This window comes from Balaenoptera borealis (genome assembly GCF_965194805.1).
Source record: "Balaenoptera borealis genome assembly, chromosome: 9".
Lineage (NCBI taxonomy): Eukaryota > Metazoa > Chordata > Mammalia > Artiodactyla > Balaenopteridae > Balaenoptera > Balaenoptera borealis.
In genome coordinates, this window is record NC_138873.1 from 27,655,773 (window position 1) to 27,670,871 (window position 15,099).

At 40.6% G+C, this 15,099-nt stretch overlaps 1 protein-coding gene across 3 annotated transcripts in view; it reads right to left on the reverse strand.

The window, feature by feature from the left end:
• Window positions 1–15,099, reverse strand: part of PDE7B (phosphodiesterase 7B) — a gene marked incomplete at its 3' end in the record, with an annotated part of 635,832 nt that overhangs the window by 143,853 nt on the left and 476,880 nt on the right. Inside the window, exon 1 of one of the 3 annotated variants that reach the window (XM_082405721.1) lies at window positions 2,475–6,024. The exons of the other annotated variants lie outside the window; for them this stretch is intronic. Coding sequence (XP_082261847.1) covers window positions 2,475–2,712 — 238 coding nt within the window. The 5' untranslated portion in view covers window positions 2,713–6,024. Of the gene's footprint in view, window positions 1–2,474; window positions 6,025–15,099 lie in introns of those variants that run through there. 3 annotated transcript variants of the gene reach the window in all.

The window sequence follows — 15,099 nt, forward strand, 5'->3', positions numbered from 1 at the left end:
AATATGTTAAGTTCCTACAGGCAAAGAGAGTAAAGGAGAGGGAATAAATGACTGTGGGAGAAGATTTGGGGGTGGGGATGGAGATCAGAAAAGTCATTACAAAGAAAGGGATGCCTGAGCTGGACTTTGTATTTGAATAAAAATTTTCAATGGCCTAAGCCAAAAAAAGACATTCCAAGCATAAGGCAAGGCTCAGAGGTAGGGCACCACTTGATGCATGTTGAGGAACAGTAAACTGTTCCACGTCGTCAAAGCATAAATTGTTTGAGGATTCTGAGGCAAGGGTCAGATTCGAGAAAGAAAGGGAGGGAGGGCAGGAGGGAGGGAGGGAAAGAGAGAGAGACCACCATGTGTCTTGGTGGTTTTTGAGGAACTTTCTACTTAAACCCCTGTACTCAAAATGAAGACAGTTTAAACCATCTCCTTCTAAAAATGGAAAGATGCCAGGCTTTTGGAAATATTCTGCCCTCACCATCACGCTGTTATGGTGAGAATGGCACAGAACACTTGATGTGAGGAGGAAATGCAGCCTCAGCAACAAGATGAGAGAAACAATAAGACAATTTGGAAAGTGAAGCAACTTGCTTCATATGGCCCCATGCTGCGTATATGGACAATAATGGCTTTATGTCCATGTCAGAAAGTGTGAGCCCCTCATCCCCTTGAGGTTGGGGAGGCAGGGAAGGAAGAAGAGGAGGTAAACAGATAGTTTTTGGGGAGGTGTTGAAATAGAGCTTGCCTCCTGGCAGGCAGGATGCAGGGACCAACAAAGCAGGGGCAGCCCTCCTGGGGAGGAGCATGGCTGCTGAGATATATTCCACAGAGGGTGAGGCAGGGGTCCAGGGGCATCTTAAGACTCAGTTAGCTCAACTTCATAACATCCAGAAAAATGTAGCTTTCAAGTGACAAAAAGTTATAGGGGTTTTGTTTTCTCTCTGTAGTATTGCTTTTTCAGGAATTAGACACCTGCTAGTATATAATATAAAGAATAATACACACATATCTCTACAGACATGCTAACGTCCGTTAAATTAAGTAGTTTTACCAAAAGTGTAATTTGAAATATGCATTTTAATCATTTAATATACTGAAACAAACCAAGAGTGGTAAAAGTTGAAGTGTCCTAGTTAAGTTTTCTGCCCAGGTGGGTTTTTCCATTTTTCTCGTACTCACATGAAATACGGGATGGCTTTAGCATTACCTCATTTTTTCTGACCAGGACCCATTTCCCTGGGCATCCGTCTCCCAAATGCCACATGAACGACAGTCTCATTGGTTTCCTTCTCTTTCCTAAGTATTCATTGTTTACTAGAGACCAAAACTGTTGTTTTTTTAATTCCTTTCCAATCTTTTTTTTCTTGCCCAGAGCATTATTTTTTAATAATGTTCATTTTCGATTATTAGGCAACTTAAAAAAGGTTTCTGCATAAATGATTAAAAACAAAATTAGCTGAGTTTTGATTTCCTAGCCTTTTTCCACGAGAAAAAAAGAGAGGTACTTTTTGGTATTGCTTTTCCATCTAGGCCCCCATCTCTCACCAACAATGGCATGTCAGGATTCCATGCACAGGGCTAGCCAAAACTTCAAATGCATAAACACATGTTCACATTTGTTCTTCTAAAGGAAACCATCACTTTCCAAATATCTACCAACATATTCCCCTAAGGAAGAGTGCATCCTGTATTCTTAGTGTACGGAGTTATCGGAGTCCCTTGGGATCCTCCACAGGGATCCTAGGTATGTTTGTGGTGTGGTACCCCCTGCTAAAAACACAGCAAAGTTCTCCTCAACTGTCCCAAACACAACACATTCTTATAACATAACAGAGCTCCAATGAATCATCATTTCCACATTTGTGAGTTGATTTTTCCTGATATCAATGGAGAAATTTGTATTATTGTCATTTGTCAAAAGGGAAAACTGAGGCAAGGAAGTTTATCAACTTTCTCATGACATAAAAAGCAACCAGGCCAAACTCAGTCCTGGGAACATTTATACATGCTGTAGTTCCACAGTTTAAAATGGGAAAATATATTTTACTTTCTATAAAGCATTACAAAAAAGCAACCCAAGAAGAATATTCTCTCAGAGGTAACTGTCTTGTGAATAAGAAATTGCAGAGGCAGGACAGACACCCAATTTAAAGAGCACGCAATCTCATCCCCTCCCTGTGGAGACTGGAACTTAGGAAATGTCACTTGTTTAAGCCACAGGGCAAACAAGTGACAAGCTAAGCCCAGATCCCAGGTTTCTTGATTGCCCGTCTGTTCATGCTCCTCCTACCGCACCGCTCTTAATTTTAAGATGCATTTCTATAATAGAGCAAACATTCATTAACCACAGCCCTCGGGCCCTATGCTGCACAGTTTGTCTTCCTTCCTCTTCCCATTTTTAGGTCTTGGGCTCTCCAAGGAAGGGACTGAAAGTCGTGAGACTTGGCCCCGGTACCTTTCACACCTCCCAGCTGATTTACCTGGAAAGCTGTGGAGAGCATCTTCATTCTCCAGAATGCCTCTCTGTTTGGTCGCCTGCAGCTCACTTTTGGATTTCCAAACCAGCTTTACCATCCTGATCATCTCTGGCAAGTCCCAGGGCAGCGGCCCCTGCTGGCACACCGGCCGGCTGCCCAGGGAGGAGGGCAGCACACCTTCTGGGGCCGTCCACCTTCTGCCCAGCTCTGCCGAGTGGAAATAGCGCTCGAGCACAGGCATTCTGCCCTGGTCTCCAGAAGACGAGGTCGCGCTGCTGCTGCGGCTGCTACCAGAGGGGAAATTCTTCCCAGGCAGGGGAAGGCGAACCCCCGGGAAATCCTCTCCAGCTTCGGAAAGGCAAGCCTCCTCCAGCCTGGCAAAGCCCTGCCCCTCCAGCCCCTCCACAAACACTGACGATGACAGCGACTCACTTTCCAAGGTTTCTCACTGGTGAGAACGGTTCCTGTCCTCCTGCCTTAGAGAGAGAAAGCATTTTTTTCCCCCCTTCTCTCTCAGGCACTGACTTTGCAGCGCTTAATTAATCCCAGGCTACAGCTGGAACGACAGCAGGGGGGAGAAAGGCCATTGAGGCTTTAGCCTTCGCTTTTTCTCTCTTCTGATTTATTTGATCTCTTTTGCTGCTTGTCAAAGTTTGTCAAGTGGCTTGTTTAGCCCTCAAGGACTTCAGGCAAAGATGAGGGGCGGCGCCCCTTTGCCAGCCTCCCAGGGGGTCCTCCAGAGGCCAGTTACCTGAAGGTGTCAGGTAAGGAGTCACCCCTGCGGTGCAGGAAACCTAGCCGCTTCCCCGGCTCCAGCCCTGCAAGCATCAAGGAGAAGACAGGCGAAGCTGAGCATCGCAGCTGCTTCTCTCCGGAAGGTCTGGCTGGGGGCCACCTTGCCCTCTCACCACAGTGTGCGCTGGACTGGGGCTCTTCAGAAGGCGCTTGGGTTGGTCCTGGGCACCACGGTTCACACACTCCCCTCCTCCACACCCCTCCCCCTTCGCTGTCACTTGCTTTTCAGCAAACTTAACTGGGTTTTGGCCTATTAGTCAAATCCCTTTGTAACCTCAGCTGCCCTTCAGCTGGAAGGGAAATAACATTGAATCACATTCCAAAGCTAACTGTGAAAGAAGTGAATTGGGGAAGCATCAAGATCCTCATGCAAACGTGCGGGTGCGGTTGCAAAGTCTGGACAAATAGCTGGGGATGGTTAAAAACTCATTTCAAAGGAATAGTCATTTCCTTTAATAATAATTTTAAAGGAGATTTGTTGGGGGCATAAGTGACAGTGAAAAGAAAGTGTTGAAGGTTCACTTTCCAGAGGCAGAGCGCTGTGGACATAGTATTTGGGCCACAAACTGCTCCCCCCACCTGACAGTGGTTCAGTTGAGGATGATCACGGGCCATGTGTCTTGGATCCTGAGGCTCAGAGCTGGAGGCACTTACCCTACTAGTCAGAACCCGTGCAACAGAAGGGGATGGCCCCTGGAGCTAGTGTGAAAAGCCCTGGACACAAACAAAAGTGGGATGGTATTATATTTGGTACTTTTGCCAGCAAATTGGGTTTGTAGGAACAATTTGAACTTGTGCATTCACGTGAATAGCTCCTATTTTCTTGGGGAGGCCATTGTAACAATCCCATCTTTCTCTCCTTTTCATGTCTCCGTATTGCAAAGTGCATTATTTTGCTTGGCATTTTATTTTGCTGATGTACAGTCTGTTGCTTCTGCTCTACGTTCCTTTTGGGGCTGTTTTATCACACAATCATCTGATGTTTCTTTAGGGGAGAGCACAGGGGACTTGGAGGAGAGGAGAAAGACCATTGTAGGGTGTGTATTATTTTCATCGCCCTTACCTCATACTTTAAAAGTTGAAACTAGCAAAGGCTACTGTAATTTTGTTGCTGTTGTTATTATTATTCCTCTAAACCCATGGTTAAGGAGTTTAGTTTTCCACACTGAATTAAGTGGCTTTTCTTTGTTCTGGATGGAAAAGTACACTGGCAAACCTACTGTCTTTCCTAATAGGTGAAGAAGGGTCAACATCCTTTAAGGATAAAAAACAACAATAAAAGACATTTAAGACACTGCTTCTTGTGAGTTTCATGATTAAAATATTGATCAGACAGCTCTTCCTATTAACAACCAGATATTCATACAACCCAATTAGGGAATAATCAATGATCCACTTATGAGAAAGATGTGCCTTTTAAAAGTTCCCTCTTTGATAAGGGATGAAGGGATTTAAGCCTCAGTCTGACAGTTTCACCACTTTTGACAGCCCTCCCAGTTCTTATCTTACCCTTCCATCAGACTGGGGGCATTCAGGCTCTCTAGAATTGAGACAATTTTATTTAATAAGCACATGTAGGCTGTTGTACTCTATTAGCATATTTCCTGAATAATGTCTTATACTCACTCCTCAGTCACAAACTTCCTTGACATAACAACCGAAGAGTTTCCTAAGTGTTTGACTATTTTTATTTTTGTTCAGTTATTTTGCAATAGTACTTTGCATCAGGATATCCTGACCCTCAGAACAAAGGGGTTAAGAACAAAGAAAACAAATATATGGTATAATATGTCACATACGCTAATGTATTAAGAATATAACTCTTCATTGCACATTTCTTCAAGAATGACTTTTTAAAAAAATCCAAGGATATGAGTTTCCACTGTATTTTCTATATTGTTTTACATATTTCCTCGTAAAAATATCTTAGAGAAGTTGCAAAATGTTGAATCATTGAACATGAATACTTCCTAGTGGAAATGAATTAGGGCCAAGGAAATACCATCTTAAATTTTCATTCTCAAAGAGGAATCTCCTTTATTTGGATATTTGAAAATTAAAAATGTTGCACAATTAAAACCAAAAATTCTCCCCAACATGGGATTATCTTCACTCCAGGGTAGAAGTGCAGAAATACCACAGGGAAGGTCATTCTCATGGTATTTCTGGCTCACATAGAAACAGGAAGTACAGGAAATCTTGCGAGAAAGCTTGGCTCAGGAGAATTTTGGCTCAACTGCAGGTTCAAGAGAGTGGGATAAACTGATGAGATGCTAGCACTTGTTGGACTAATATTACTATCCCTCACAAATTCTCTAAAAGGTGGCTTTGTTCCATTCTGTAGGCTGGCATCTCTTTTGTCTTAAAGATAGTTACTTTAGAAGAGCATGTCTGTAAACCTATGATTTTTCCCTTACTCAGTGAACATCATTCACCTATTATTATACTAGGGATGGGGAGAAGGGGCTGATGGGGAAGTTCTGTGCCCAGAGGACTCCTGGAGCAAAGAGGTCTATGTGACTCTGTGACTTGTAAGATTCTTATAAGCCTTAATATTTGTAACTAATGTGCTACAAATAGGAAATTTAAAAGGGACTTTCAAAATAATCGCATTTTTTTTCAGGCATTGTGAGTCAACCTAACATCCCAGTAAGAGGGAAATAGCGTAGTTCTCTTCTTGTGTGAAGGAAATGTAATGAGAACCAACAAAGTCAAAACCACTTGTTCCAATGGATACCTAATTCTATCAAAAATACTTTGCTCTGTGTAAAATAGATAGCTAGTGGGAAGCAGCCGCATAGCACAGGGAGATCAGCTCGGTGCTTTGTGACCGCCTGGGGGGGTGGGATGGGGAGGGTGGGAGGGAGGGAGATGCGGGAGGGAGGAGATATGGGAACGTGTGTATATGTGTAGCTGATTCACTTTGTTATAAAGCAGAAACTAACACACCATTGTGAAGCAATTATACTTCAATAAAGATGGAAAAAAAAATACTTTGCTCTGCGTTTGCAGCTATAAAGGAAAGAATTGATAACCACAATGCTAAAGTAAATGACCAAGAAAAAAGATTTGAAGAGATAATGTTTTAAAACCTGGATTATCTTGAAGAATTTTTAGTGTTCTGGGGGCTATGTAAAAATCTTGAGGACTTATGGCTAGGCAGATAAGCCCTTATTATATATGATTTTAAAAAGAAAATATTAACAATATTAAATATTTCTAATCATTTTAGAGAATGTACATTTTTAAAAAATGGAAACTTAGAAATACACATTCATTTCAATTTTAGATTATTTTGAATCTAGCAATAGATTTTCACAAAACATCATTTTAATTAATGAAAGTATTCTCACTCACATATTTTGCAAGTATTTTAAATACTTATTAACCCCCATCCTGCTTCTATATTTAAAGAAAAATTTCAAACTATTGTGGGAGTTTATGCATTTTGTCCTGGCCTTTTCTCTCCATCAGTTCAAATACAGATGTGTAAACACACACACACACACACACACACACACACACACACACACACACACACACACGACCACCCGGGGTTTCACAAATGCAAATCAAATGAAATTCAAAATGAGCAAGGGAGGAAAAACCGGTCTTTCAACTTTGTTTAATGTAGTCTAAGCAGAAGAAGCTCAAACAATTTACAGTGTCCTCCAGGAGAAATAGAAATGTAATAACTGTGGCCTTAACTAATCTCAAGGAATCATGCCAGCAAGCAGGGAAAAGGACTTGGTCTACAGACCGACCATAGAAGGCAGCACATATTTCCCTTGTCACGTGGAAAGGGAGGAGAGTGGTGAGGCAAATGAGGAAAGGCGAGGTGGGGGGAAGTAGAAGGGGGCTGAGCTGACAGATTCATAGTTTGATTTCACAACAGGTTTCTAAACTACAACCAATTATTCCCTTATTCACTCTGCAAATATGTATTAACAGCTAGAGCAACAGCAGAGGAGAGAACCTCTTGTACCAGCCCTTGGGTCCTTTCTCAGGCACTGGGACCTGTCTGGCCTCCCTCACCTCGATTCTGATTTTCACTGTGGGTTAGGTCTTCTATTACTTTTCTTTGGACATTTAAAGAGAGAAATCAGGGTTTGAGCTGGCATCAGATCTCTATCCTGGCTCTCAGATATCTAATGCTAAGCTTACTGTCTCTGACAGTTAACCCACAACAAATGAGTCCAATAACACAGGGGTTGAGAACAAAATGGCTGGAAGACTTGATTTTCTCCATCTGGCTCCTCCTCCCTGCTGTTCTTTCTATGACTAAACACCTGATGCTTTGCTGTGTGATGATGGCATCCTCTGGCTGAAACCTTCCTGGGATTTCAGAAATATTTCTGATTGTCAAAGATTTTAAGTGGTGGTAGAGTACATTTTTCATAATTTCATGTTTGAGGGCATGTCACCTTCTTAAAAAATAGCTACAATGATGAAATCTCCAAGAAGTCCTTCAAGACTACTTATCTTAGGGTTATAAAAACTGTATTTCAGTCTCAGTTCACCACTGACCTTTGCCTCAAACTTAGAGATTTATTTATAAATGGGTATGATAGTAATAACCACCTCATCCATCACATGGGGACCTTCTAAGAGTAAAATAAGATTAAAATGTGAGTGATTTGTAAGCAATAGCGTGCTGTAAAATTTTTGAGTGGTTGTTTTTAAGCTAAGAAATCATACTGACATTTATCTAAACTCAAATTTTGGCTCTACTTTCCTGGGATCTATAAGAAAACTGACAAGTCAAACCCCCCATCCTTGAGTTAGGTCCCGCTTTGGAAATTCGTGTTCCCCATGAGGATGCAGGAGTAGAGGAAATCAGAGATAGGGGTATTGGAGAGAGTATTGGAGAGTGGCCCCATGGGAGAGATAGTGAGGGATTTAATGGTACAAAGGTGAGGAAAGGTGGGCAAAGTGATTGACGCGTGAATGAGAGTAGATAGATAAAGGACAAAGTATGTGTTAAAAGAAGGGTCTCAGTAGGATAAATATTCACTGTAACTGCATTTTGGAGGTGTGATAACGGTCATGAATCATGTCTAGGGTGTAAGCCTGCAACCCTGCTTTATCATGGGTTATTTAGTGTTCCGTATCGATTCCCTTGATTGGGAATTTCAATTTCAGACCACAGTGACTAATGGGTAGGTTTGATGTTCATGAGCTGTACAGCTTTGTGTTGTGTGCTGTGGTGATGAACATGTGTCTTAGGCCTCCCCTGGCCTCATTTCTCTAAACAAGTTATGTGGGCCTCCAATTTTTTGCTTGGGGTCTATATTCCTCAAACATTTTAATAATTTTGACAGCTCCTAGCTCATCTCTGTTTAATTGACAAGTGTTTTTCAAGGTAGTATAGTATGTAAAACCAAATACAATGTTTCAAAAGTGGCTTAAAAACAGTCTGACATATGCTTTACTTTAAAAAAAAAATTTTTTTATTGGAGTACAGTTGCTTTACAATATTGTGTTAGTTTCTGCTGTACAGCAAAGTGAATCAGCTACATGTATACATATATCCCCTCTTTTTTGGAGTTCCTTCCCATTTAGGTCACCACAGAGCATTGAGTAGAGTTCCCTGAGCTATACAGTAGGTTCTCATTAGTTATGTATTTTGTACATAGTATCAGTAGTGTATATATGTCAATCCCAGTCTCCCAATTCATCCCCCACCTTCCCCCTTTTTTCTCTATGTCTGTGTCTCTATTTCTGCTTTGTAAATAAGATTGTCTATACCAATTTTTTTGCAAGTGAGATACATGGATTCTGGAAGCTCTCAAGAATTAGCCCAGGCTGGGCTTCCCTGGTGGCGCAGTGGTTGAGAGTCTGCCTGCCAATGCAGGGGACACGGGTTCGAGCCCCGGTCTGGGAGGATCCCACATGCCACAGAGCGACTGGGCCCGTGAGCCACAATTGCTGAGCCTGCACGTCTGGAGCCTGTGCTCCGCAACAAGAGAGGCCGCGATGGTGAGAGGCCCGCGCACCGCGATGAAGAGTGGCCCCCGCTCGCCGCAACTAGAGAAAGCCCTCGCACAGAAACGAAGACCCAACACAGCAAGCAAGCAAGCAAGCAAGCAAGCAAGCAAGAATTAGCCCAGGCTGAGAAGACCTCAAGGAGGCAGGAGGGGAGATTGTCCAGACAGCTTCAAAGACCTGCTGGGAAATGCCCGAGTGAGGTTTTTTCCCTCTTAATATAATCAAAATAAACTAATAAGATAGAAAAATATTATTAGTATAAACAACATAACAGGAAAGTGAGAAAATGGTAAGGAATAAAACCTTCTAACAGTACCAATTTTCCCCCCTTGGCATTCATTTATGCTTATGTTTACGGAGTTCAAAGTCAATTTGGAAGAAGGAAGTTTCAACGATAAGTGTATGAAGTATAATCCTACTGCCTCTTCAAATTATTATTTATTTTTCCCTCTTTCTTTCACTTATTACCTCCTGGTGATTATGAATTACATAAAACATCTATGCCAAAAGGTGTCTCTCAGATGCTGTTTTGAGCAATGCTTTTCAGATGTTAGTGTGCAAACAAATCACCCAGAGATCCTATTAAAATGCAGATTCTGTTTGGGCAGGTCTGGGTGGGGACCTGAGACCCTGCATTTCCATGAAGTTCTCTGGGGATGACAAGGCTGCTAGTCTGCGGTCCACACTCTGAGTAGCAAGGCTAGAGGATTACTATGTGGCAGGTATTTTCTGCCTCTTCCATGTTAATTATTTATGAAAGAAAATGCAGCAAAAGTGCCTATCTTTACAGGAACATGTGTTAAGACTTTTTTTTTTAACATCTTTATTGGAGTATAATTGCTTTACAATGGCGTGTTAGTTTCTGCTTTATAACAAAGTTAATCAGCTATACATATACATATATCCCCATATCTCCTCCCTCTTGTGTCTCCCTCCCACCTTCCTTATCCCACCCCTCTAGGTGGTCACAGATGTGTTAAGACTTTTGAAAACAATCAATAGTGGCTCAGGATAAGTACTCTCAACTGGAAATAAGCAACCAGAACTGCAATATAAGAGCAAAGGCTATGTCCAGGGACATCCATGATACTGAACCACTCCTTGGCTTTTGAATTTTGTTTCATTAATTTCTTTCCCTTAGAAATTAACTTTAAAGATAAGGTTGAATATCCAGTATTGGCCACTGTGATGAAGAATATATATACAATGGAGTCAACTTCAAAACCAAATGGCTATTTTTGAAAGTCTTTCCTCACCAAATGTCAAACAAAATTTACTTAGGCCAATTTTGCCAACCTTCTGTCTTTCCAGCATTTTGTTGGGCTACTATTGCTATTTTCAGAATGATTGAAATACAGGCAAGGCTCTGAGTCTTTGATCTTCATCATCAGGGATATTCTCACCAAGACCTACTCCTTCATTTGATTTATTAAAGTCTATGTAAAGTGGTCTTTGGATGAAGCCTGGTAATCTTTCCCACTGTAATATTCCATGCATGAAAGAATGGTGACCAGATGATTCCACAAAGCAAAGATGGAAGAAAAGAAAGTAGGCATCCATGGCTCTATAACCAGCGAGTGGCCCATGGTGCTGCTGACTCAGAGAGACGTACCGTAATTTCACAGCCTCAGCGAAATACAAAACAAAACACAAAAGATAAATAAACTCTGCAATGAGCTGCACTCTTTACCATGTATCACCTGGAGTTCATGCAGCTCCAGGCATAGTATTCGTGGGAAAGTGATGCCAGAAGCAAAAGGCATGTGAAATCAACTGGAAGACAAGAGTAAATCAAGAGCACAAGGCTAGAACACTACCAGATTTATATGATTAAAAATTTGTACAGTTAACTGAATAAGAACGTTTAGAATAAATGGAAGCATCTGCTGGTAATTGGAAACACAGTTTGCTGTATTTTTTTTCCGTTGTTTTCCCTGGTTCTTTCTAAGGCTAAGTGCTTTGCTACAGTGATGAACACCTATTTTCCTGTTATCTACAGGAGTAACTAAAAAAAAAGAAAGGGAAAGCTGGAAGATAATGGATTAAAAACAAATATATATCATGGTTATTTTTAAGGGTAATTTTAGAACCTGTTTTCCTCTGTGATGGCAGGAGAATCAAGGGTGAAAAGTAAAGGTGAAGCTTTTTAATGTATAATGTATAGACAATATATGACACACTCTCTGTGTAGTATGGTACAGGGGATCCAACTGCACCCAACCCCCTTTTTTTTTTTTAACCCCCCCCCCTCTTTTTTGATATGTAGTGTTGCTAGAAGAATAACAGCAGTATCATCAACAAAAGAAAGCCTAGCACACTGGAGTAATCGACAACATTGATGCACATATGAGATCTTAACTGTCTAAAGATTTTCTAAGAGTTTCATTGTGGTAACTTTCTTTTCCATCCCACATTTAAATTCTAAGATTTGCTCCTTCTATTCCGTAAAATATCTAAAATGATTGTAAATCTTTCTAAGATGTCGTTACCATGGGTCTCACTCTATTTTCTTATCTGGACCTCTGGGCCCTCCTACTCTCTATCTTCCATGACCTTCTCCCTGAATCCATTCTGCAGTCTGATCATGAGACTTCTTGCATTCTTTGTCCTCTTATACATCTTTGTTTTTGACATTCATGTTCTGTTGCCTGTTTAGTGCAAGGTAAAAATACCTACCTTTGACTTGCGTGTGTTCACATACCTTGTGGCTCTTAGGTTTGTGTGTCTGGATTAGAGTATACGGGGTCAACTCCAGAACCACTTATAACTAGGTTTTTAATAAATACCTTTTTAATGTTGTTATTACTTCTTTGCTTTCAAAGTTTGAGGAGTAAATTGATTGAGCTAATTTAAAATGTGTTTTTCAAGTCTCTTATAAACGATTAAAAAAAGTTCAGTGAAGTCTTATTTATCTTTAAAAGTTTTGGTATTGTGAATTAGACATACCTTATAATCATGTCATTTTCTAATGTGTAACAAGTAAAAAGTGATGGCAGATATTAGTACTAATTCGACACAAAGAGAATTATTACTTAAAGAAATAGTACAAATCCCTTTGCTGGGCATTCAATGTTTTCAGAAATAAGTTGCCACTGACCTAGTCCTGTAAACTCACTCAAATTTACATTTAACACTCAAAATTCCTATGGAAATCACATTGTTGCCCATACATGCTAGATGCACTGTGACATTTTGTGTGGTAGGCAGACTAATGGCCTCCCAAAGATGTCCACATCCTAATCCCTAGAACCTGTGAATATGTTAGTTTACATGGCAAAGAGGAATTAAGGTAGCAGATGGAATTAAGGTTGCTAATCAGCTGATGTTAAAATAGGGAGACTCTTCTGGATTATCTGTATGGGCCCAGTGTAATCACAAGGGTTTTAAAATGTGGATGAGGGGGCAGGAGAGTCAGTGTCAGAGTGATGGGATGTGAGAAAGACTCAACTAGCCAGTGTTGGCTTTGAAGACAGAAAGGAACCCCCAAGCCAAGGAATGAGGGCAGCCTTTCAAAGAAAAAAAGGGCAAAAGCTGGATTCTCTTTAGAGCCATCAGAAAGGAATGCAGAGCTGCAGACACTCTGATTTTGGCCTAATGGACCCCTTTTAGACTCCTAATCTCCAAAACTGTAAGATAAAACATTTGTGCTTGTTTTAAGCCACTGTGTTTGCGGTAATTTGCTACAGCAGCAATAGAAAACTAATATCTTACGTTATTGCTCACATTATTCTTCTCTTTATTGGGAAAGAGTTTTCCATTCATCTAATCTGAAAAAAGTCCCACTTTCTTCATGAAGTCTTTGTGCCCCACTTCAAATTGCCTCTTTTATTTAAATAAAGCAGCACCTCATCCATTTTATTTATCTGTAAGGTAACTTGTATCACTATTTGCCTTTGATGCTCTGGCTTGTCTTTCAATTTAGACTGCACTGTTTCATACTTTGTAACATAAAATCCGGGTGATGTATCCTTCATTCATTCATTCATTCATTCTGCATTTACGAAGTGGTTAATAATTTACTGAGTGTCCCATGCTAAGTGCTTTATATACCAAACCATAGTCCCTGTCTTTAAAATTATTTACAAATTTAGTGGAGAAACAAACATATATATAACTAACCATAAAGCACAATGAATTGTAGTGTTAACATATAATTGTGGACAGAACAGGTCTCAATTAGTGTTTGTTATTAATAACGATGAAAACCAACTTTTTTCATTAAATTTTTTCTCATTATCTTGACAATTAAGACAATGTCTAGAACTCCATTTAAAACAAACAAAAAATCATGAACTATATTATATAGAGTTTGTATATCTACAGGATAACATGGATAGTTGATTATCTTTCTGTTATTTTTTACGTGCTGATAGGATTTCTTTAAAGTTTAGCTGTAATGACTTTTAAAACTTCAAGAATCTTCTCACCACTTTTCTCAGGTGAGGTGACACCGTGTTCCTAGTGAATTGGCAGCTTAGGAAAAGTTCTTGTTCCTAGGTAGCCAAGAAAGACAAGTCATGTAATGCCAGGGTTTTAAGGGACTTTAGAGATAAATTAACCATTTCAATTAGATCATGCCTTAGCTCAGGCTGACGACAGACTGGGTGGCTTAAACAACAGAAATTTATTTCTCACAGTTCTGGAGTCTGAAAGTCTGAAATCAGGGTGTCAGCATGGTCGGGGGCAGGTGAGGCTCCTTATCCCAAGGCTGCCTTCTTGCTGTATCCTCATGTGGTGGAGAGAGATCATCTCTCTCGGGTCTCTTCTTATAATCTCATTTATGAGGGCTCCACGCTCATGACCCAGTTACTCACCGCATTTGTTTTAGGGTTTCAAGATAGGATTTTTGGGAGGACACAAACATTCAATCCATAGAAGATCACTTTCTAATTTTACCAATAATGACAGCGTAAGCCCTGGATTCTCACAGACCTGAGCTTAAGCATTTCCTTTGAGTGCTTATGTACCCAATACGGTACTAAGCATTTTATATGAAATGCCTTATTTTATCCTTACAAGAACCAGGATGAGGTAGGTATAATAGTGATCCCCTGCGAAAGTAATTTGCTCAAGATTCAAATGCTATCAAGCTTTAGAAGAGTGACTTGAGCCAGGGCAGGCTGATTCTAGAGCATGCTCTCTTGATACCATGCTACACTATCTGTGTGGTTGGGTGTTGTATAAAGCAGTAGGAACTCTGTTGGATTCATAGACTGCAACCATATCTGGCTGTATCATAAACGTTTACGTGAGGCAAGTCAGAAGGAAAGAAAGAAAAATTATGACACCCCAGCACCTATTTCTATAACTGTTCTGCGTGGCAGGATTATGTCTTGTGTTCCTCAAGCCATATTCACTGTGGTTATGACTGTAGCCACCAGGTTGGACTTTAGATTTCTGCCACAACCTTCATCCAGGAAGTGCTGAAGAAGGTTTTCCTCTCTCAGGATGATTGGAGAGAAAGAACGTGGTGCACATAGACATTTTTTAAAAAATTAGATGAATGTCTGGTCTCCCTTCAGTAATGGGATGGTTTCCTCAGACCAGACTCTACACTCCTAAAATTACCTTATCCCTTATGAAAAGTGACTTGATTTACCCATACCATCACTTGTGATTGCCATTGCCTAACACTGGAACTATTCGGGGTAGTGATGGAAGATTATCAGAGTAGTTTCTATGTGATTTAAACATAATTGCAGCAGCAACTCTGCTGTCTCTGACCTAAATCTTGGATCTGAAGAACCAGAGAACAATGATGTGAAATTGGTGAATGGAGACGACTAGATTTACTCAAGACATTGGAGGGATATTTTCCTTTTGGAGCCATTTAGCAAGGCTGCTT